This window comes from Podarcis cretensis (genome assembly GCF_951804945.1).
Source record: "Podarcis cretensis genome assembly, chromosome: 16".
Taxonomy (NCBI): domain Eukaryota; kingdom Metazoa; phylum Chordata; class Lepidosauria; order Squamata; family Lacertidae; genus Podarcis; species Podarcis cretensis.
In genome coordinates, this window is record NC_137186.1 from 16,331,516 (window position 1) to 16,354,744 (window position 23,229).

Genomic DNA, 23,229 nt, shown 5'->3' on the forward strand with positions numbered 1-23,229 from the left:
GGCCTCCGCTTGAGCACTTCTTTCATACTAAAGTTGTTGTGATAAAACCATCCTCTGCAGCGACCACTTCTCTGCGTTTTCCAGAGTCCCTGCAGAATTTTACAGGTAGCAGTTAACAATCTGCAAAACTTTGTTGTATTTTACTGTTGCTGCAATAACACTAATGTAGAAGCATGATTATGGGTAGTAATAAATAAATGTTGCCGTGTTAAAGATATTAAGAAAAGAAAAACATTTAAAAGAAAAGAATGTGCTAACTCAGGAAGTTCAAGGCTGCTTTTTGTTAGTGTGTTTTGGTCTGTGGATGTGAGAAGCCCACAAACTGTGGCAGACCTTGGTAACCAACTTTTCTTTTCTGTTAGTCAGCTATAGGTGATGTTTTAAGAATTCCAGGGAATACGTTCCACTTGATTTTTATGGTACTGCTGAATGCCTGTCCAAGCCCTTTGGCTAAGCATTATAAACTTGATTCGATTTTGAAACTAATCTGTGAAATCCAACACCACCATGATTCTGCTGCAAGAGTATTATTTGAATTTTAAAAACGGATTTCTGTTTCACCAGACTGAAAAACAGCAGTAATGATGCAGATGAAGTTTGTATGTCAATAAATCAGGTTATATCTAGTTAAAAGAACACATTGGGGTTTTTTTTAAGTTTTAATCAGTGATTCATCTCATGGCTGTTGACCATTTCCTCCCTTAACATTTTTAAGGTTGATCTCTTAAACAATTTTCTAGTTTTCTTACATTTCCCTGCATTGCAGGGGATTGAACTAGATGAACCTTGGAATCCCTTTAAATTCTATGATTCTACGATTCTGTTATTCTAGTTCAGTATTCAAAATGTGGGGAAAGCTGCTGGGGGGCAGGGGCTAACCTGTCTTCTATTTTACCTCCTTGTCCAAAAATGTTTCTTACAAAATTGAAGAAGATATTACAGAGTCCCCCCCACCCACCTGAAAATTCCTGTGGCAACTTCCCATGGCAGTGCTTTTGTGGCGTAGATTTCATAAGCTACAGTCTACTTCTCAGTGTTTTCTATTAAACCTTTCTGTCCATAAATTTTGGTAAAGCTATATTATGGGGTTTTTTAATTCATATTTTGGATGCATGATGAAAAACTAGATTTTTGGTGTATAAGAGCCTTCATTTACATTTTTTTGCAGTGAGTAATGGTCTCTATTAAGATGTGAAATGGGGTGGGAATCTGTGATCTAATTAAAATGGTTTCTGACTTCCATCTATTTTACAAACTTGAATATTGATTCTTCATCACCTCTTCTAATATTGCAGTCCTGTGTATGCATTTGCATGGGAGTAAACCTTTCTGAATTCGATGGGACTGACTTCTGAATGAGTGTGCATAGGATCATCAGGTTGTAAAACTCATTGAACATTTGCTTATGAAAAGTTTTTCCACCAGCTGTAATGCAGCTTAATGACAAGCTGCTGCTCAATGATCTTACAAAGAGCAAATTACCCTTTCAGAATGCTTGCTCTGTTCCTTTGAAGTGTTGAGCTGCTAGCCTGAGCTAGGAGCCCCATCCAGAGATTCCTAGCTTCTTTCTTTTATTCTGATCTGCACGTCTTCCTAGTCAGAGGTCAGGCTAAGCAAACACTTGCCAGTTCCAACCTTGCAGACTGCTTGGCTGCACTGTGAGGGACTGAATAGCAAAAGCATCAAGCTAAGCTCAGCTGCCTGCCCTCCCAGCCCCTGGTTTTTGTCTGGCATCCCTGCTCACTCTTATTAGCAAAAATAAGACCACTGGCCTGCCCCAGCCTCAAATCCCCCAAAGCAGCTTGCTCTGGTTTTTTGCATCTCGTTGTTGTTGTTGTTGTTGTTGTTGTTGTTGTTGCTGTTGCTGTAATTCTATACCCAGCCACCTGGAATTTGTGCATCTCACTCAGACAGGAGTAAAATTCAGTGCAGGCTCCCTGGGTTTTCCCCGGACATTTTGCTGATTTCCCTGGGAAATTCCCAACATGTGGCAACTTTAGGTGAGGGTGTTTGTCTGCACAGGGCTTTTGACAGAATTCTCCTCCCCAGGATGACTGTGGAGGCAGAGAGGGTGAAGAGGTTTGTCATTTGGGAATCTTTGCTGATTTCAGCTAGAGTCTTTAACCCAACACTGCTCTTATTGCATTCTTCTTCTTCTTCTTCTTCTTCTTCTTCTTCTTCTTCTTATTATTATTATTATTATTGCAGACCTAATATTGTGCCACCATCTGGGGGCAGGACCAACCCGAGTGAGCATAGAGTGTCAATTAAGATCCTGTTCCTTCCCTGGCACACCCCAGCTCTGCCCTATTTGGCCTTTGACATCATTCCAATGTGGCCATTACAGCACACTGGCCCTACCTGGGTGCAATGCCAGCTGGCAGATTTCTGGCATACCAGCACCTCTTCAAACTCTGCTAGTGCAAAGGGATGGAGCAGAGATTCCATCTGAGTCCAGAAGACAGAACTCAAGGAAAAGATGGCGCTTTGACTGTGAGGCCATCTCTCTATTTCTCTCTCTCCTCTTGACAAGTAGGGCCTCCCACAGAATTTTGGCACTGTGCATCCCAGCTTTGTATTTAAGCACTCGCTTGCTGAGCAGGAATTCCTCCAGGTGAGTGAGCAGGCTGCTGGAGGAAGGCTACAGTGGGAGAATGAGAAGGCTAGAGTGAAATACCCATTATCTAGAGATCTCTTGGGTAGTGTTGGTTTCTTTAGAAGCCATTTTCTACTGCTCTTTCCTGGTGGAAAAGTGATGGCTAATTGCTGTTGCCCCACAGAAGAAAAAATGCAGGTGTCCACCATTTCTGTGTAGCTGTGATTGCAGAGTCATGTGTCAGTTGAAATCAAAAGCGGGAGCTCATGACCTTCCTAACTTGGATCTTTTGTAAGCGTTCTAAAAATTACTTTGCTAATGCCAATAATACAGATAAAGCCAATCACTATTATACTTCTGGGGGAAGACCGTGGCTTAGAGAGAGTGGGTTACACCAGCCTGCAGGGTTGTTATACACATTTTGCTACAGGGAGGGAGAGTAGTGTATGACAACCTTGAAGTGTAGTACAACGTATGTATGTATGTATGTATGTATGTATGTATGTATTTGTCTACTACAGTATCATAGAAATATATTTACAACAATAGAAAAGCATAATACCATACAGTAAAATCGTAACAAATTGAAAACAAGTATAAAGCAAAAGAATTAAAAACTAACCTCAGTAGACCATTGTGGGGGATGTACTCTTAATTGTCCGCAATAGGCCTGGTGGAATAGAAAAGTTCTCAGCAGGTATTTAAAAGTTGACACAGAAGGCTCCTGTTATTTTGACATGTTGAAGGGTTTTTTTGTGTTTTTGTTTTAGGGAGGGGGATGAAATGAGGAGCTGTGAAGTTGAATGTAAAGGAAATACAGTTACTTAAGGGCTCAAGAGAATGAAAGGCACCCAGGAGAGTTTCAGCAATGAGTGGGAAGACATTGTCCCTTTGCAGGGTAGATCTGGCATACAGACAAAAGAGGAACCGAAGACCTGGGGTGCTTCTAGGAGACCTGCTTATCCTGTCCTGGTTTGTTTGTGTGGAGGTTATGCAACTCAGTGTCAACATCAATCGTTACCCCGTGCTTCTAGAGCATTTTCCTGTCACTTCCCTTACTGTAAAAAGGCACTTTTTCCTTTTTTAAAAAAGTGGATTTGTTGTTCCAGAGCACTTTTGATGTGCTGTAATCACACATACTGAAAGTTGCTGGCAAGCAATTGAATCCCTCATGCAAAATCGCAACACTGGAAGCAAGCCTGGAAGGCAGGTTTCCCAGGATCCATTCACATCACCACCTGTGCCTTCCCACTGCTAGTTTTTGAACCTACATTCACACCATCTGAGCCACAACCCATTTTGATCCTGTCATTTCTTGACAAATACTACATATTGATGCATTTTTCTCAAACCAGCTTCCATCTGACTAGATAAATCAAGCCGCATTCATTTCATACTCAAGTATGGTGTGAGCATTCGAGCCAGCTGTCACACATGCGCAGAAGAGTGCGCATGTGCAGATAACAGCTTCATGAATAGGAGTTTGGTGTTTGTGTGTGTTTGCACTAGCAGGGCAACTAAAAAGGTCATGCATGTTGGGTGGAGACATCCTTGCCCCCTCGCTGATGTGAACCACACTGGCTTGAAACTTTGCTGTGGGGGAGGGGGATATGAATGTGCCCCCAAAGTGCATGTCTAGCCAGGCTTTGTGACTCCTCAGTCACCATAGAATCATAGAATTGTAGAGTTGGAAGAGGTCCTGAGGGTCATCTAGTTCAACCCCCTGCAATGCAGGACTTCTTTGCCCCACCTGGGGCTCGAACCCTCGATCCTGAGATTAAGAGTCTCATCCTCTACCGACTGAGCTATCTGGCTTCTCTTAGAGTAACACAAAATGGTAGATACTAGTTACATGGGTGTGTTTCCTTATTTGGAGTATTAATCCCCCGCTTCGAAATATTGCTACTGAGATCCATGTACTCGGTAAAGGTGGCAAAGCAGTGCCTTGGACCCCACAAGGGTGTTTGTAAACTCATATATGTACCCGTTCTCTCTCTCATTCTCTTTTTTTATTTCTTTCTCTTCATGTCCAACCCACCAAGGGCTCAGCTGTCCTTCCTTGTTTCAGCCACAGCCCTCAAGTGCTGCAGGCTCGCAGCTTGGGCCATTTTTAATGCAGTAACAATCTGAGGGATAAGATAAAAAAGGAGAAACCCTGACACACACCCATCTCCTGTCTCTCTCTCTCCACCCCCCTCCACCCCTCCATTTTCTCTTTCCCTTCTTCCTTCTTAAATAAACCCGCCTGGGCTTCAGGAGCAAATGACTTTCAGTGACACAATGATTGTGGGGCTGAAGGGAGCGGGAAAGACAGCAGAAATTGTTTCCCAGGCGCCAAAGGATGGCAAGTTAATTGGCAGGTGTCATGGGGAGAAGAGGGACATTTACTCTGTGCATATGGGGTGGGGGTGAGAAAGCATGAAGTGGGGGGGGGTGTTACTAATTTCAGTTGGAAGGCAGTGAATTCGCAGCTTTCTCATGCGCACACCCCAGTCAGAACTGAGTAAGTGGTTTTTTTTGGGGGGGGGAGAGAAGAGGCGTCTGGAGCGCAAGCCTTAGCTGTGGGCACAGCTGGCTTCAGGAAGGGTGGGGCAGGGGCTGCTTGACTCTCCAAAGATGCAAAGAAGGGTTTATTTTGAGCATGGGAGCGGGGAGCTCTGTAAAACTCTGGTAACTCAGTTATACCTGCTACTGTCATCCTCATCCGAATTTTATTATGGTTGCTGTTGGATGCCCTGTGGCTAAAGTGGGAACATTTGAAGGCACCTCCTTTTTGAAGGACTATCTCCACCCAGATTAAAGATAATGAGCCCTTAGAGAGAGTGAGGGAGGCTAGAAAGGCCCCCTCACTAAATCTTGTTCCCCACTACAATGACACAGATAGCATTTCTGTTTAAATTTACCGCAATTATTTCTACATTTGCATCTACGCCTATAGATTAGCATATCCAAATATGTGTCATCCTTTATGGTGGTGGGTATGTAAGCAGCTACCCTAAATCAAAATATTTGGTCGGGAGCGGGGAGAGAGCCCTTGGGAAAGTCCAGACGAACATACCAAGAAGAAAATTGTTGTGTTGTTTTTGTTTTTGAAGTTGTGGGTGCTGCAGGGGGAAGAGGGAAGTTATTCCAATGCCCTTGCTGTGGTCTCAGCACAAAAGGTGGTGGTGGGGCTCTCCTATGACTGTTATTTTATTTAAACCACACACACACACACGTGGTGTAATGGTTTTCAGTAATGGCAAATAGGAGTAGGACCAGAGCTTAAGTCCTCACTCATCCATGAAGCTCATTGGGTGACCTTGGGCCAGTCACTCATTCCCTCAGCCCAGCCTACCTCTCAGGGTTGTTCTGCGAATAAAATGGGGGCAAGGAAAGAACCATGTATGTGCCACTTTCAGCTCATTGGAGGAAAGATGGGATGTAAATGCACCAGGAGTAATTTGCATGATCCTAAAAGCGTTTGGGTTTGCTGCTAACCATAAGCTTTTCCAACTGAATTTTAAGAATAAATCACTCTCAGGCTTGAAGTATGCAGGAAAAGCCACAGCATCTGCCAGGTTTTTTAATCTGCAAGCATCGTCTGCACAGGCCTCCCACTGTCTGTCAGTCTCCTAATGCCAGTGGCCCAGCGGTTTCACTGTTGCATTCTGTGCAGTGCACTGAAAGGGCTGCATGTGCAAGGAGAGGAGCTGTTGCTATAGCAGGAAGCCCTGAGGGTGAGCTGCGGGAGGCTGTTCTCGCATCCATCGTGTGCACAGTGCCACTCACTCTCTGCCCCTGGCACCCTCTCTCTCGGTCTCTCCTCCTCCTCCCCTGCAGGGAAAGAAGAGTTTGTGGCGACGTTCAAGGGGAACGAGTTCTTCTGCTACGACCTGTCCCACAACCCCATCCAGAGCAGCACCGACGAGATCACCCTCTCCTTCCGCACCCTGCAGCGCAACGGCCTGATGCTCCACACTGGCAAGTCGGCGGACTACGTCAACCTGTCGCTCAAGAGCGGCGCTGTCTGGCTGGTCATCAACCTGGGCTCGGGGGCGTTTGAGGCACTGGTGGAGCCCGTCAATGGCAAGTTCAATGACAACAATTGGCACGACATCCGCGTAACCAGGAACCTGCGCCAGGTGAGCTGCTGCTGCTACCTGCGTGGCTTCATGCTGAGGGAGGTGGGCAGGTGTGTGCGTGGGATAGAGGCCCTGGGCTCTAAGATGCAGCATATTCTCTGGGGTGAGAACAGCACTTTGGGTTGTTCTAGCCAAGACACCATAAGCCAGACACCAGCAAGAGGACGGATCTGGAGTCTAATCTCTCCTTTCCGCAAGAGATTGAGTTATCCCTTCTTTTGGGGAGGGCGTGGGGATTGTGCAGAGGAGGGGCTCACCAGGGTGGTTCACAGATTAATAATAATAAAGACAACTCCTCCCATCAGGCTTACAATTTTAAAAATTTGACATGGAAGGAAAGGGGTCTGGAAGGGTGGGGAGCAAATTCAGGCACTGTTTCTTAGTTTACAGAGCTTCTCAGGCTGCTCTCTGGGGCTAGCTTGGCCTCCTCCTTGCCATGATGTTCTTCCTGGGAGGTGGGGAGACCAGCCCCTTGGCTGATGGCAGAGGGTAGTGCCCTTCAGCTCTGTAGGGGCAAGGCTTAGGATGAAGCTGAGTGAGTATCTTGGAGCCAGGGGGCTGGGCTAAGCTGGGCCCTTCCTAAAGGACCAAATGGACCAAATAGCCCCCTCACCCAGTTCTGTATGAGGCTGAGCACACTGTTTTGGTTCAAAAGCCATTCTTGTTCCTCTACACATACCAGAGCTGGAGTACCAAGGACACCTCTCATTTTTAGGAGGTTGTCCTTCCCAAAACCACTCCTCTTCTTCCATCTTGCCCCCTCTCTGCACAGCTGTTCCCACTTCTGGCCACCTTCCTTTGCAGCAAGGATCTTCTGGCGGGTGAAGGGGAAAAATTGGTGCCTTCCCTCCATTGCCACGGCTATGACCTACACTCAGTCCGGCAACTCGCTACCTTTTTCACCTCTGGAGCAATGTGGTGCCTGCTGCTGTGGCATAGTTGACCCCAAAGGGATACGAGGAAAGCCTTGCCCTGTGCCTCTGTTATGAGCTGTCTTGAGTGGATCCAAACCACACCTCCCATTCAGCTCTCTCCTGCCAGCAATGGGTTCCTTGGAAGGAGCCATAGCCTGGTATGTGACAACATGTTCTTGATTTAAAACACGCTAATGCACGGACAGGGAACCGGTTTCAGGCCAAGGACTGCACCATGACCACCACTGGCATGTGGCCCCCAGAAGCAAAAAAGGGTAGAGCAACAGATGGTGACCTTTACGTTTGTACATTAGGCCATGTTCCAGCCATGAAAAAGTCAGAGCCCTCCTTTATTCCCTGCTTTCCTCCACCCAGTCAAGCAAGAGGCAATATCAAAAGAAATATTTCAACCAGGCAAAAGCACTCAGAGAAGGAGAACTAGGGCAATGAGGGGTGTGGCCTGGAGAGAATCTTGAGGGCCAGATTATGAGGCTTGGAGGGCCACATTTGACCCTTGGGCCTGAAGATCCCCAGCCCTGTTATAACAAGTTGGTGGCTGTGCAGTACCTTAAGGGGAGAACAAGTCAGTCTAGTTGAGCCCTGTTTGCTTGCGCTGCAGAGCTGATTTATGAAAGGGCAAAAATGAATCTGCTTCTCCCCCCGCCCCCTCCTCTGCTTGGTGTCTGGACCACAGGATGGTGTTCCCATTCCCCATCTTGGCATTGTTCTATTTACAGGCTGTTGCTTTGCTGGCTGGATTTTGGGTGTTTCCCATGACTGGACAGTATGTTGAATATGGAGGGTTCTATTTGGGCTGGAAGACTGGTGCGGGAAGGAGAAAGCGGAGTCTTGTTCTGTGAATCCTAAGGGGCAACAAGTTATAAGGGGTCCTGTCCCCGCCTCTTGTTCTCCACCCTTCAGCCTGGAGAAGGGTGGGAAGAGGCGGGGACAAGCTAGCAGCTAAAAAAGAAATGTTGGGATTTGGATGAATGTGGAGAAACGGTGGAAGGGGACACGGTGTGTCTGGATGTGAGTACAAGTGGACTTCTTGATTTCTGAAACTGAGGGGGCAGTGAATGCAATACTCATGCAAATGTCCAAGTTGCAAACACACACGAAAACACCCACCTCATTTCAACATGTATTATGGCCACTCAGTGGTGAGTGAAGGACACCCTGTAGTGGGCTCAGAAACACTCTCAATCATTTCACATGTTCCAGAGTGGTGGTGCTGGAAAACAGAGTGAACTCCAGCTCAAGCCAGGCTGTGGAAAGCAAGATGTGGGAGAGACTGGATGGTGGTGGCAGTGGAGACCTAATGGGGTGGGAGGGGAGGGGGCTTTTCTTTGGTGGAGCTGTTAAAGCAGCCTGAAAGCTGGGGGTGTCCCGTCTGAGCAGGGGGGAGAAGAAGAGTGCTTCTGAATAGGAGTAGGGACCTTTCCACTGCTCTGTAGGCTGCCTGCGAGGGCATGCCTGCTTCCCAGCTGGTCGGGAGAGAACTGACGAAGGTTGTCCATGGGGTTCCTGGCTTTGGAGCAATAAGCCAGTGCACAGAGGCTACGGGAGGGCTTTGAATCTGCCCCCTTTGCTGTCTTTGGATTCACAGAACAGGGACCCCTCCCTCATTCTTTGACAGCTCCTGCTCTCTCTGTCTTTCTCTCTATCTGTCTGCTAATCCTCCTGATGGATTTCTTGTCTCCTTTTTTTTTGCAAAGAAAGCATCGACTCAGCCTTGGTTTATGCCTGGGGAAGGGCATTCTGTCACCCCCATGGCATCTCTGGCTGCTCTCTTTCCTAAGAAGCACTTGGACCCTTAGGCCCCCCAGACGCCCCCATCACCACCACACCACAGACACACAGGCCATCATGAGTGGGTCACGCCCAGCTGGGCCCACCGCCCTCTTCTTCCCCTCCTGCCCCTTCTCCTCTCTCCAAACTGGCCGCCTAGGAACTACTAATACTGCTAACATGGGCCGTGCTGTGTTCCTCCATCCTTCCACTCCCCCTCACCCTCACCCTCCCACCCCCCAAACCACCTTGTTAGAGATTGCCTTGGCAAATTTCGTTGTTGTGTGTTACTAACACGCTTCTGGGGTGGCGGGACAGAGCGGGGTGGGGGGAGATTCAACTTCTCAGCCGGAGAAACCAGAACTAACCTTTGTGCCATCCACGGAATGTCGGTTGTTTCTTTTCCTTTTCCAGTCTTTCATTTTGTTCTGTTCTTTCCTTACTAACCAAGGCCTAGGACGTTCTGGGGGTTTGGGGGTGAGTGTGGGGTGGTGAGGCTGGTCTCTCAAGCGGCGGGGAAGGGTTGTGTGGTTTAGGGTATTTTATTTTGTTGGTCACAGGAACTGGGGGGATTTATTTCTCTTTTTTAATTTTAAAAAAAATCTCCCTTGAAGTTTCATGGTTGGTCATTTTTTTCCCTGTTTATCCCCCTCCCCCTCTCGTTGTTTTGGTTTTTCGTTTTTTCGTTGTTGTTTTTTTAATGCATACAGCACGCAGGAATTGGACACGCTATGGTAAACAAACTGCATTACCTGGTAGATATCAGTCTAATTGTCTAATCATTTGGTTTGCCGTGGGTTTTACCTCTCTCCCTCCCTCCCTTATTTTTTTAATTCATTAATTGGGTTTTGAAAATTATTGTTGTTTTGGAAAAAAAAAAAAACACACACACACTAGAACATGCACACACAGAGAGAGTTTAATTTTAGAAATTATTTCCCCCAAAGAAGGTGACTTGCATTGGTATGAATTTAACAAGCAGCCAAAGAGCCACTGGCTGACTTGGAGTATGGAAGTCGCTTCAGGCCCAAAGGTTGGCACATAATGCTAGGTGGCCAAAAGAAACTTCAAATTGCCTGCAATCAAAATTATTTATTTATCCCATTTTCTAATACATGCTGCCTTTCCTCCAAGCAGGTTAAGGCACTGTACATGGCCCTCCAACCCACATTTTATCCTCACAAGATGCCTGTAAAGTAGGTTAGGCTGATAGATAATCTTGCTTCATGGCAAGATTTTTATTTTTTAAGGGATTTGAACTTGGGTTTCATTGGTTCTTGTTCAACACTCTTAACATATCCAAACTGAATTGTCAGAAAGCTTTGTTTGAGAGAATCCCTGCCCTGTCTCAGAGCACAGTCAATCAACCTGCCTTGCAAATATGCCTGTAAAAGTTACTAGCCTCCCTTTCTGTTAACTAGCCTGCTGGGGACTGGCAGGGGAGGGTGTCAGGCATTTCTCGGCCTGCTTGCTCTCTGTTCTGGGCACAAAGGAGCGGGATAAGAAGATGCTCTTTCTCTGCTCCTCCCCTCCACCTGCTCTGCCAGCCAGAGAGCCCTTTGCCACTCACTGATTTACAAACAGTTACTGCTTGCCTGTCACCACCACTGCCAGACAGGGTAGTGCAAGGTAGGCATAAAAGAAGAGTGGGGTGGAGGGTGCACAAAGCCGCTGGCTAGCAAGAGAAGGAAAGTTCCACTTCCCCACTGGGCAAAAAAACCTCAGAGCCTCCAAGAAGGCAGGGAAAACGCCCCCAGTCAATGATGTCTGCTTGCCATCTGGGGTATAAAGTACAGGCCTCGAGCAGCGCTCTTCCCCAACCTGCGGGGGGTGGGATCCAGATGTTACTAGGCTCCAGCTTCCATGCCAGCTCCCGGGGCTGCTGTGAGTTGCAGCCCAACAAAACAGCAAGTGGAGGCCACCAGGTCCACCCGCCAGATTGGCATCTTCATGGAGGGCTAGATGTCTCTCTCCAGCCTTCTTCCTCTGTAAGTACTTTGAGCATTCCTCCCACCCCTCAAATTTGCAGATGTGCAGGAAACTTGCTCTCTTAACACCCCCCCCCCTCTGCCATTACCAACTCAAAACAAATGAACAAAAAAAATTTGTGAGCACTTTAAAAACATTTTATTTTATGACTTTACTTTTTACCCTTCCCCTCCCTATCCCCACCCCCCCAAAAAAAAATCCATGGAAAACACCATCCCATGAAGCAACTTCTGTGCGCTGTTACACCTGCGCTGTGACCCCAGCTGCCCCCCAGGGAAGGACAGCAACGGGCAGCCAGCAGGGTGGAGGTGGGAGTATTGGAGGGGAGGGGCACTTTGATACGGGGTGGAGGAACAGGAAGGTGAGCTTATAGGGAAATACGAAAGGAGTTTCCCTTGTGCTGTGGTGTGGCACGGGGGCAGGGGTTGGAGGGCTGAAGTTCCCCTCCTGAGTTAGGAGAACCCTGCCCGTGGGTAATTGGACTACAATTGCTTCCCCCTTTGAGTACCCTCCCTTTGGTGGCTTGAAAGGGTCTGCCCTGTGATGGGCTTGGGCTTGTCAAGGTAGTGCGTGACCACACTGGCTGCCCTGGATCTTGTTCCCCTCCCCTGGGGTCCTGCTGCCGGCCCTCCATACTGCATGGCATGCTAGGATTGCTTTGGGCATGTAGCTTCTGTGTCCAGTTTTTATTTTCAGAGCATTTCTCTGGGGCTGAAACTAACACTCTGTGTCGCACACTGTCCACCCACCCCTTTCCTTTACCCTTCCTCCTCCTCCTCCTCCACCTCCTCCTGCCCTTCTCCCACACTCTACCAGTCCCACCCCTCTTTCTGCCCTGCATGGCGTGCCAACTTCACAACTTGGCCATTTCAAACAGGAGCACTGTAAGGTTACAATGGGGTTGCTGGGGGAGAAGCTGTGCTGAATCCAGGCGCATAGGTGTGGACATGTGTGTGCATGGTGAGAGGGACTATGAGCAGGCAGGCATCTGAGACAGTCTCTTCCTGCTTAGTGTTTAGGGTGTGTGAGTCTTGTGTGCATCAGCCCCACAGTTTAGGCATTAACTGTCCCCCTGCCCCACCCAGTTTGTCTTGAATCCTGGATGCAGGCTTAAGAACATCAGAGCAACTTATTATGCTGCTGGATCAGACCAAAGGCCTTACTAGTCCAGTATCCTGCTTCAGTGGCAACCAGGTGCCTCTGGGGGTGTCCACAAGCAGGGCTTGAAGTTCATAACCCGCTCCTGCTGTTGCTTCCCAGCTACTGGCACTGAGGTGTAGACTGTCTTTAAATGTGGAAGTTCTCTCACCTCACACATTCCCGCCCCCCCCCCTTTGAAAAATATTTTTCCTGGCACAAAAGCATTCTGAAGTTGGAGATGGAGAAAAGGCCGCACAATTTATCCTGTGTGGAATCCTATGAGCACGAGGCCCCTCCAGATGTTGCTAGACTACATTTCCCATCATTCCTGGGCATTGGCCATGCTGGCTGCAGAGGCTGATGGGAATTGTAGTCCACCAATATCCCACTCTGTAGAGCTGTGCCTGTGTCTTCCAATGTGTAAAGGTACTTCTGAAGAAGGGTTGTATCCAGTGATCGTTCTACCCAGAGTAGACCCACTGAAAACATTGGCCAGTGACTAACTTTGATCCATTAATTCCAGTGAATCTGCTCTCTGTATAATTTACATTTGGATATAACTTCAGGCCTGTTCAGCAGGGAAGATGCACACACCAAATGCTGGACCAGCCAGGCACTTGTTATTGTGCTCTCATGTGCGTTTGGTATTTCACACATCAGAAGGTCTTAGGAGCGCAACTCCTGTGAACATGGCCCTGAGGATGTTTCTCTCTGTGTTTTTGTGTGCGTGTGCCCAAGCACTGCAAATTGTATACCACTGTCACATTTTTTGGAGTAGTCCAGCTCATTGATGACTAAAAGAAGTTGTGGGTCTGTGAAGGGATCTTCGATCTCTTAGTCCATCTGTCCAAGTACTCCTACAGAAATGCAGCATCTAAGGATGTTTGAAGCAAAGCTGGTTAAAGCCATTTGAAAATTGTCTGTGTTTGTAGTAAGGACATGTGTGTGTCATATGTGAGAATTGCAGGCTCTTCTTTGGGTCCTGCTGATGGGAGAGAATGATAGTGTGTAGGTTGAATATTTTGTTCAGGGAGGCTCAGTAGGGCTGAGGGGAATAAGCAGGGGAATAAGCCTTAGTGCAGGCGTAGATGGATCTTGTGGCCCTCCACATGTTCCTGGACCACAACTCCCATCATCCCAGGCCATGCTGTCCGAGGCTGATGGGAATTGGAATCCAGCAATACTTGGAAGTTGCATACTCCTGCAGGGTGTGAAGGCCTCAATGCAATTAACATGCATGTTTTAAAAATGCAAATAGCAGCTGGCTGGTGGTAGTGTTGGGGTGGGGGAAGTTGCCCTCCTGCTTTGGACCGGTGAAAAATCGACACTGCCACCATCAGTACTATGAAGTTGCTGTTTGTGTCAGGAGGAACATGTTGACTGGTGCCTATGGAGGCTTTCCTCGCAGTACAAATTTCAGCTTTAGGAGAGGGGGAGATTATGCCAAAATGCCCGCTAGGCACTTGGCACAACAATCTGGGTCATGTATTAGTTCAAGTGCTAATCAGGCCCTAATCAGCTAGCCTGGCTCTGGGTTAGAGAGAATTTGTGGCATATGAGAAATGTAGCTCCCATGGTTCCTGTCATCCTGGTGCATCTAGAGACACTGGGAAGCGTGGGAACTACTTTAGGTGCCGTTGCATGCTCAGGGCTACATTTGGGACCTAAATCCTGAGGCTGCCGTGATGGAGCTCTGGAAGCCCTCCTGGCTGACAACATCCCTTACCTCCCTGCAGTGAACATCTTGGTTTGCTGGGAGGCACAAATTAGATGAGTGGCAAGACAAGAGGTTTTCCCTCACCTGCTGGTTTGGTTCTTTGGTGCAAAACTGAAAAAATGAGAAGTGGTGCCTGAAGACCCAAGAGGCAGTTGCTCTGCCTGCTGTTTCTCTGACGTGCCCTTCCCACGGCTGATCTGTGCCGCCAAAGCTGGCGCTGGGAACACACACACAAACACAGTTCTCCCATCCTGCCTCACATGAGGCAGGCACAGTTGCCATGTGGGAAATAGAACATGGTTGCCTTGGAGTCTGGGAGAATCCCTGGTCTGTCCTCTTTCTGTCCATGGGACTTTGGTGGAAAGAAAGGTTGCCTCTGGCTTTATAAATCCACATGGATTTCTTCCAAAAGCGAGCTTGCGGAGTCAGACCAGGTGGGCATGAGAAACTGGAGGAGTTGTCTCTGCGCAGAGATGTGTTTCCTCTGTGTGGGTGACTATGTGCATTCTTTCATCAATCCCTTGCTTTGCACATTCCCAGTTTCAGCTGATTCACCTTGCACAATATTTTTTACACACTAGACCCAACCGTCCCCATCACCAGCCTCCTCTAGGGTCGCCATCTACAAATCGACTAACCACATTGCCTAGCAGTCATGATGGCTGTATATCACCTCCAGTAGGAGAGGTAGCACCTCCCTAACTTCCTCTTGCTGGGGAAGGAAGAGCATGAGAAGCCTGCGGTGCTCATGTTGTCACTGTGGGCGCCTCCCCATGAGGGCATCTGCTTGGCCACTGTGGGAAAAAGGATGGTGGACTAGAGAAGCTCCCTTTGGCCTGATCCTGCTTCTTCAGGATCCTTCTTATGGTCTCATGTTCTCAACTCCCAGTTCCAAACATTGGTAACATATCATAGAATTGGAGGCCATCAAGTCCAGCACTCCCTGCTTGATGTGGGGAGCCCAGAGCTGGAGCATCCCCTGGCCAGTTTCTGCTTAGGGACCCCTATAATTTCCCCCCACCATCACACTCTTTCCTAGGACTGTTCTGGTGAGAAGCTCCCCACTGACATTCCCAGGACCCTGCCCCAAGGCTGATGCAGAGGAGTTGCCTGCCTTCAGCTCTGAACATGATTCTAATTTTTGCCTGGCAGCTTCAGTGGCTCTCAAGCAGCAGTAGGTCTGCCCTGGTTCTTTTTAAACTGGAGAAGCTAGCTGGGATTGGACCTGGCAACTTCCGCATGCAAGGCAGGTGCTCTTTCATTGTACTAGCCCCCCCAACCCTTGTTTCAGCAAAGGCCAGTGTAGGGCTGCAGGAGGGTCTGAGTGATAAAGAGACAAAGGCCTGTGTGTGTAAAGTCCCATTCTGAATGCAGTCCATTGATGCACCCAGTGAGAGTAGGAATGCATACGAAGTCTCTTACCCTCGTGGGCAGCAGTAAGCAGAGATAAAACTGGGGGGCAGCCCCCCATTTCCTGGGACTGCTTTAAAGTGGCCTTTTGTGTCCTGAGGGAAGGTGGGAGCAAACAAGAAGAATCTGAGGAGGCCAGGAAGCTCCTGTGAATATTTTTGTATTGTTTGTTTATTCTACTATTTTAAATTGTGAACTGCCTTGGCAGGAAATGGAACAATTAATAAAGAGGCAAACCAATCAAATAAAAAATCTTCTCTGTGAAGAAGGCAGGAAGTCACACACTGCCCATTGAGAATTCTCTTCCATTTAGCACCTACCCTGGGCACAGTTGTGAGTATGGCAGGAGTGTGTGTGTTTGTATGTATGTGAAAGATTCAGTTATCTGGAACATGTGAGTCATCTGGGACAGAGATTGGTCCTGTGAGGGTGGGGGTAAGCATCATGCCACTTTTTTCTCTGTGTGGCTGGATCATCCATTCCTGGTGTCAGCCTGCTGCCTTTCTGAAGCCTCCCTGCCTTGGGAAGCCACACAGGGTAGGGCCTTAGGAGAGCTTTGTGCATGTGGGCCTATAATAGTGTGGAGGACAGATGGGTGGAAGGCCTTCTTTTCAGGGTGCTTGCACCTGGGTATGAAATGGCGAAACCCTTCTCCCCGGAAAACCTCCTCTAATTGCTGGGCCTGGCATCCATTCAGGGTGGGCGCCCATGTCCGACTCTCCTTAAGTGTGCTTTCAGTGCGTGCTGGGGGCCGTGCCAGGTGCTCTTGTTAGAAATGGCCAAGAAGGCCTCATCTGCTCTCTCTGTCGCTCTGATTCCTCTACCTGGCCTTCTCCATTCTTTCTCTTCTCTCTCTTGCATGCCGGCTTCTGCCTGCTTCTCCTCTCTCTGTCTCCATCATCCACCGCCGCTCTCCCACCTGCCCACCCACCCCATCTAACACGCATGGAGGCCGCTTTGGGGCCTGATCCCTGCTTTGCACGGCTTCTGTCTCCATCTGAGTCTCTTCTCAGCCAATCTCTCTCTTCTCTTCTCTTTCTCTCTCTTTCTGATGATTAATTAATTAATTAATTGAGAGTCATGATTAATGCTAGCTGATAATTAACTCCTGTTGTACTAATAGTGTACTAATTAAAGACTGTGTTGATTGTTCCTACTAACTGCCATTTTTGTGTCTGAACTTTTAAGTTTGTCCAAGGAGACTGCCCCAAATTTTTTTACTCGAACATCCTCCCCTCTCCCCCCCCACCTTTGCTGCCTCCCACCCCCACCCCATCCCAGCCTGGTTAGGCTTCCCTCGTTCTCTCCAGGGTTGCTCTGCTAAAAGGGGTGGGTGAGGTGCAGGTAACAGGCTCTTAACTGGGGCTCACAAAACAGGCAAGTTAGAACTTTGCATCAAATCATCTCTCTTTCTGGGGGTGGCACTTACTCAGGAAAGCGAAGGAGTATGAAATGTATTTGCTTCAGATGAGAGTGGGTTAGGCCCCATGTGTGGGAACTAGGGCTCATGGGTCCTCTGTGCCCAGCTTTGTAGGCTTTTGTGGGCAAGGAAGGCAGAAGAGGGCACAGATTGCAGTGACCAGGTTTACTTTTCTGGAAACAGAAAAGGTTCGAGGCATCATAGACAGCCAAAGACCCTGGGGTAGGGTTGTAGTTTGTCTCTGGGGTGTACAAGAGCACTCTGCACACCCCAAAATCCTCCCACTTGGACACTCGGCTCCCTCAAGACAAGATCCTGCTCAGACAGAAACATCGCCTGCTTCCCAGAAGGAGGCACCCTCCAAAGCTCAGCTCCTCTGGAGCCCAACCTTCCTTCTGGTACTTATCCTAGGCCCAATCAACCCAGAGGCTGTTCGCTGGGGCAGATCCTATCCCTCCAGGGCCTCAAGAGTGCTGCTGGGCCCTGTGCCTGACCCTTGACTTGCCTAGGAAGATCCTGCTCAGTGAGGCTGACCTTGGGGACCCTCGGAAAGGCCGGAACTGATTGGCCCTTCTTGTCCAGTGCCTGCCGCCTGTGTCCCAAGATGGGTTGCAGTGTCCACACAGGGGGAGCCTGCTTCCTGATGCACATAACACATGGCAAAATGAATATGTATGTGTGTGGTCTTTCACACATGATGGTGGGGTGGTGATTCTCAGTCCTGCATCTGTGTAGAGAACATGTCACGCAGAAAGGAGGCCTCCAGCTCTCATGCCTGCCTCTCTCGTGATTGTGCACAGGCGCCCGTCAGGCCCCAATTCTTTAGCCTTCCTGTGTTTTTAGTGTGCAATGAAGGAAGGTAGAGAGCTTGGAGGAGCTACAGCACTGGCATCTTTGGCTTGTTTTGAGGGGAGGCCAGCGCTGGGTGGAGGTCTTACAGAGTTTGTGGGAGTTTGACAGGGCTATGGGCGTTGCCTGTTTCAAAAAAGGGGGGAGTTTGCATCTGACCCAGCCGCCACCCAGTCGCTCCCTTCTCCCCCACCCCCACCCCGTCCACATTCTAACCTCGTTTGCATGTTGTTGTACTGACTAATTACTAATGAGCTCCTCCTCCCCTCTCCCCCCCCCCCCCGCTCCACCCTCTCCCCTCTCTCTTCCTCACTTGTCTCACTGGGAAGGAGAAATGTCCTTTGCAGGAAGGGGGTCTCCAGACTGGCCGCCCTTGATGCTCACGTTCACCCACCCCTCCCCAAATGCAACCCTCTACCACATGCACACACATGCTCCTGAGCTTGCCAAGAGACATCTCTGCGGCCTCTCCAGCTCAGCTTCCTCTCACTCTTGCCCTTTCTACTACACAAGGCTTGATGGTTCAAGTGGAATCATAAAAGGATGAAGGGGAGCCCATTGCCTCCTCCACCAGCTGCATGCACCCACTCAGCCTCAGTCCAGTTCAGTTGGGCGTATTGCAACAGGGGCTGGACTAGGCTCTGAGGTTCCACCAGCACTGGACCCCAGGAAGCCGCCTTCTCTGCTGGGGTTCCTCCTGCCCAGTCTAGTTGGCGGTGCAATTCTGGTGCCAATCTGGAGCCGAAGGACCTGGTCAGATGTCCCTCCCAGCTGTACTACATCCAGGTATTTGGTTTTTCATCAGAAGCAGTTTGCTGTTTTTGCCTGTAGGTCTGTCACACCTCCTGGATTACAGTTCAGGGGAGGTATATGTAGCTCGGCATTGCCCTCTGCAGGGTCAAGTTGTCACTGCAGGCAAGCGGCATGTGCAACCCTTTGACAGCTGGTGACTGAGGATGGCTGGTGACTGAGGACCATTCACACTTTACGTTCTTTTGATATGCCTGTATTCTATGTGCTGCTGATACTGTGAGGTTTGGTGTTTTGGAAAACATGCACTCCATAAAGGCAGACATGATGGGGAACTGCCTCTCAGCATCCCGCTTTTTCTGTTGGATGGAACTCAGACTTCATAGCTAGGATGGCTTAATGCTGCAGTCCCCCTGCCTATATCTCAGCATACTTATTTTAAAGACTGCAATCCTCTTCCTTCATTTCTTTCTGAGAAATAAAATTACATTTAGCACAATTATACTTGAAACAAACAAGCAAGAAGCACCAACATATACATCAACAAAGATAAATTTAAAATATCCTTTATTTAAATAGAGGGGGAAATTACAACATCTCAAAATAAATTCGTTCTTTTTCCAGCTTTCTTTTATATAATTTGCTTTTTTATAAGTGACTAAATCACCACATATGATAGAAACTTTTTGTGCGATTTCTCAAGAACTGTTCTTTTCCTTGAAACTTTATGTTTTGCAATATGTAGATTTATTTTAATTTAATCAACAAACTGGTCAATTAAATTACTTAAAGACCACAGAGATGAACTGACTTGAACTCTGGAGGTGAGTTGATTTGAATATTAAGCTATCAATCCTTATAGAGACTTGTAGATGGTTTATAACAAATATAAAACAAAATACATGAAAAACTAAAGGGCAGTGGCAATTTTTAAACAATAACCAAAGCACCCAATCAAAAAATTGCGGAGCACTATGGAACTTGCAAATTTTGCAAGAAAGTGGATGTAAGACGCAGTTTGAATCCACTTCCAGGCTCTGGCTTCCCCCGGCTTTGTGCTCTCCAGATGTTTTGGACTACCATTCCCCTCAGCCTCAGTGGGCATGGATAGGCTGTTCTATGTAATCCTGTGCTTTGCCCTTGGCATAGTATTCTGGATTATCAGAAACAGAATTGTGGAGTTGAAAGGGACCCAAAGGGACATCTAGAGCAACTTCCTGCAGTGCAGGAATCATAGCTACAAAATCCCTGACCCGATGGCCATCCAACCTGTGTTCAAAAATCTCCAATGAAGGAGAGTCTGCCACCTTCTAAGGGAGTCCGTTCTATGTTGCACAGCTCTTACCTAGTGTTCTTCTTCTTTCTTTGGCGATCACTCGTAATGTTTAGTCAGAATAGGCTTTCGTGTCATTTGATTCCATTGGCTCAGGTCTTTCCCTCTGGAGTAGCAGAAAAAAAGCTTGCTCCGTCTTCTATGTGGCAGCCCTTCAGATATCTGAATATGGCTATCCTATCACCTTGTCAGTCTTCTCTTCTCCAGGCTAAACATCCCCAGCTCCTTCAGCTGTTCTTCATAATCCTTGGTTTCCAGACCCTTCATCATTTTGGTTGCCTTCCTCTGCACATATTCTGGGGTTTACAGCTCCCCACCCTGCTGATAACCCTTTGCATTTTAAGTACATGCACTTGAGATGCAAAGACACACTCAGGGTCAAGTGCAGTTTAGCCCTGAGATCACCTCAGTGCTCCAGACAGAAGAAACGTCTACATTTCACACTAGTCCACATTGATCAGTCAAGAGTTCGACATGAGCCTCTGTCACAAAGGTGGCCCACAGCTTTCCTGCCTGCTCCACTTTGACTTTTGCCCTGTTTGAACCCTTGTAGAAATGGCATTTGAACAAGACAGTTTCCCTTTAAACAGCAACAAGCATAGTCCGTTTCTATGGAGATGAAGAGAAGAGTCGTCTCCAAACAAAAGCCCCCACCAACCCATCCAGTGCTGAAATTTTAAAAACATTCTGCAGATTGTAGATAGTGCTTAATGCTCTGTGGCATTAAGGCTGTGGAACTGTTTAAGTGGAAAGCTCTCGTACAGACCTAAATGTTCAAGGGAGTGCCTTGGTGGATCAGACCACAAAGTTCTACTCCAGTATCCTGTCTCTAGCAATGGGAAATCCAGATACACATCTGGGAAGCCCCCAAGCTGGGTGCAAAGTGGAGAACTATTCCCTGTTGGTAGCTCTTGGCAACTGGCAACTGGAGATGGTCACTAGTGAGAAGGATGTTAGAGGTGCATTATGAGGTGTCTTGTTGTTATATCATTAATTTACTATCCAACTTCCTGCAAAATAATGAGTCCTCTTGCACCTAAAAGACTGACAAATTTATTATGGCAGAAACTTTTGCAGCCACTTTCAGCTGGGCCACCTTTTGCCTCCCACATAACACAGCATTCTGTGAGAGAGTGTGCATGACATCTATGATGCAGGTCAGTCTTAGAAGACTGGAGGAAAGGCTGCAGCAGCTGCCTTGTCCTGATTGAAAGAGGAATCTGCCTATGCTCCTCTCCTTTGCCTTTTCAAGTGCCCCCTTTGGCATCCATTTAGACCTCCTTTGGAGTCATTAACACCTCATTAGCTCAGCCCCAGGCAGTCTCCCTGCCTCCATTTAGAGGGCCTTAGTGCTCCTGGAACTGCCTGTAAATGCTTCTTGCCTGGTTGTTTTAAGTGTCAGCAGCAGGAGGAGTTATTGTTTTAAGTGGTTAAGCACTGACCCCGTCCCCCTCAATTAAACTCTTTGCTCGCCTCTTCACTGCCTGAGCTTTCAGTTTCCTGCTCTTTTCCAGCATTTCAGGACAAGCTCTTTTCAGTCAAATCCACCTCACCAGATGTCTGACTCTACTAGAAAGGGAGTCAGTCCATCAAAAGCAGAAAAGAACTGTGGCACCTTAAAGCAGCACAGACACCTGGTGCCCCTTCAGATGTTTTGGAATGCAAGTTCCCATCACCCCCCAGTCAGCACAGAGCACACCATTAGCACCATTAGTTGGGAGAATTGTGTGTTTTTTAAAGAAGAATATAGCAGGCATAGGGAGACCCTAAGCCCCCCACTAAGGTCACAGTTTATTTTATTTGTTTAACAAAATTTATAAGCTACTTAGATAGTAGTGAAACCTCTAAGCGTTTTTAAAAATAAAATAAAATTGGTTTATAAAAACTATTACAGTTAACAGCAAAAGATTAAAACATTTCAACATCTTTGCACCTGGAGCCTAAATTGTGGAGCTCTGTGCCTATGGTTTGTGTTGGAAAGGAAGGTCCTTTTTGCACCAGGGCAAATAGGCATTTGGGCGCAGGGCCTGATCTTGGTTGGGACCACAGCAGAGGGCAAATGGGCAAAGTCCCCATCAGGATCCTGGTACAGATGAGGACCCCCACTTATCTCCATAATTCACACCACTACTAGTGGGCTGGATGACACCATTGGTCCATATGTCCAGCCAAGGAGTGTCAGGAACAGCAACACCTTGGCTTTTCTTTCTGTGTTTAGCCTTGCTGCCTGGCTCTTCCTTCTCTGCAGCTGTCAGTTCTTCTAGCTAAATGCTGTTTGGATTCATCATAATTGGCCTGAAGTTTGGGAGAGTTTAAGGGTTGAAGAGTTGACCTGAGCGCTAGTCAGATTTTCGTAATGGAAATTGGTGCCCCTCTGCTGTTCTCCTTCTCACAGACCCTCAAGGGATCTGGGTTTTGGGAGAGCAGTGTGACATTTTTCCTCGGCTGGTAAAAGCCTGAGAGGAGTTCACTTGGGGCATGAGGCTTTTTTGGGCTGGCTGAAGCTCACCCAAACAGGGGCTGCTGAAGGACTGAGCTAATCTGACTTGCTATTTTTTATGTGGGAGCTTCTACAAGTCAGAACGTCCAGGCACTGATGTCATTCAGCCCCAGGGAAGCTGTGCCATTGGACAGAGCATGGTGCTGTTGCACTTGTGTCCTGCTCATGTGTGGCTTCCCATAATGGGCATCTGGTTGGTCCCTGTGTGGCGAGAGTGCAGGGCTAGATGGGCCCCCTTTGGCCTGATCCAGCTGCTGCATGGCTTTTCTGATGTGGTTGTAATCCTTCTAAACACAAAGATTACCTCCTAATCAAGTTATGTAGCTCCAGAAGCATTCCTAGCAGACCAGGGTATTGTGGAGGGACATTAAGACTGCAGCTGTTAGGGTGAGCTGTTTGTTCTCCCCTCTTTCACTTCATCAGGTTCCAAATTTTTATTTAGCTAAGCTGCTGTTACCTGAGAGATGGCGAGTCTGGAAATCTAAGCAAGTTCATATTGCACCAGATCAGGCGGAATATAGAAAGCTGCTCTCCTGCCAGGTTTATCTGGCCCAGTATTGTCTCTCTGCTCTCCAGAATCTCAGGCAGAGAAGGGCTTTTCCTGCTTGATCCTGCTTGGACCTGGGACCTTCTCCATACAGAGCAGACACTCTCTCATTGCCCTGTGGGTGAGAGGCGGCCTGCAGGTCTTTATTCTGC

The 23,229-nt window shown here is 47.9% G+C and overlaps 1 protein-coding gene across 23 annotated transcripts in view; it reads left to right on the forward strand.

The window, feature by feature from the left end:
- Positions 1–23,229, forward strand: part of NRXN2 (neurexin 2) — a 292,189-nt gene that overhangs the window by 90,166 nt on the left and 178,794 nt on the right. For 13 of the 23 annotated variants that reach the window (XM_079956317.1, XM_079956316.1, XM_079956322.1 and 10 more), the window contains 2 exons: positions 6,419–6,720; positions 10,133–10,177. In XM_079956317.1, the coding sequence (XP_079812443.1) occupies positions 6,419–6,720; positions 10,133–10,177 (347 nt within the window). The remainder of the gene's footprint in view (positions 1–6,418; positions 6,721–10,132; positions 10,178–23,229) is intronic. The other 10 variants (XM_079956318.1, XM_079956323.1, XM_079956320.1 and 7 more) reach the window with 2 other exon arrangements.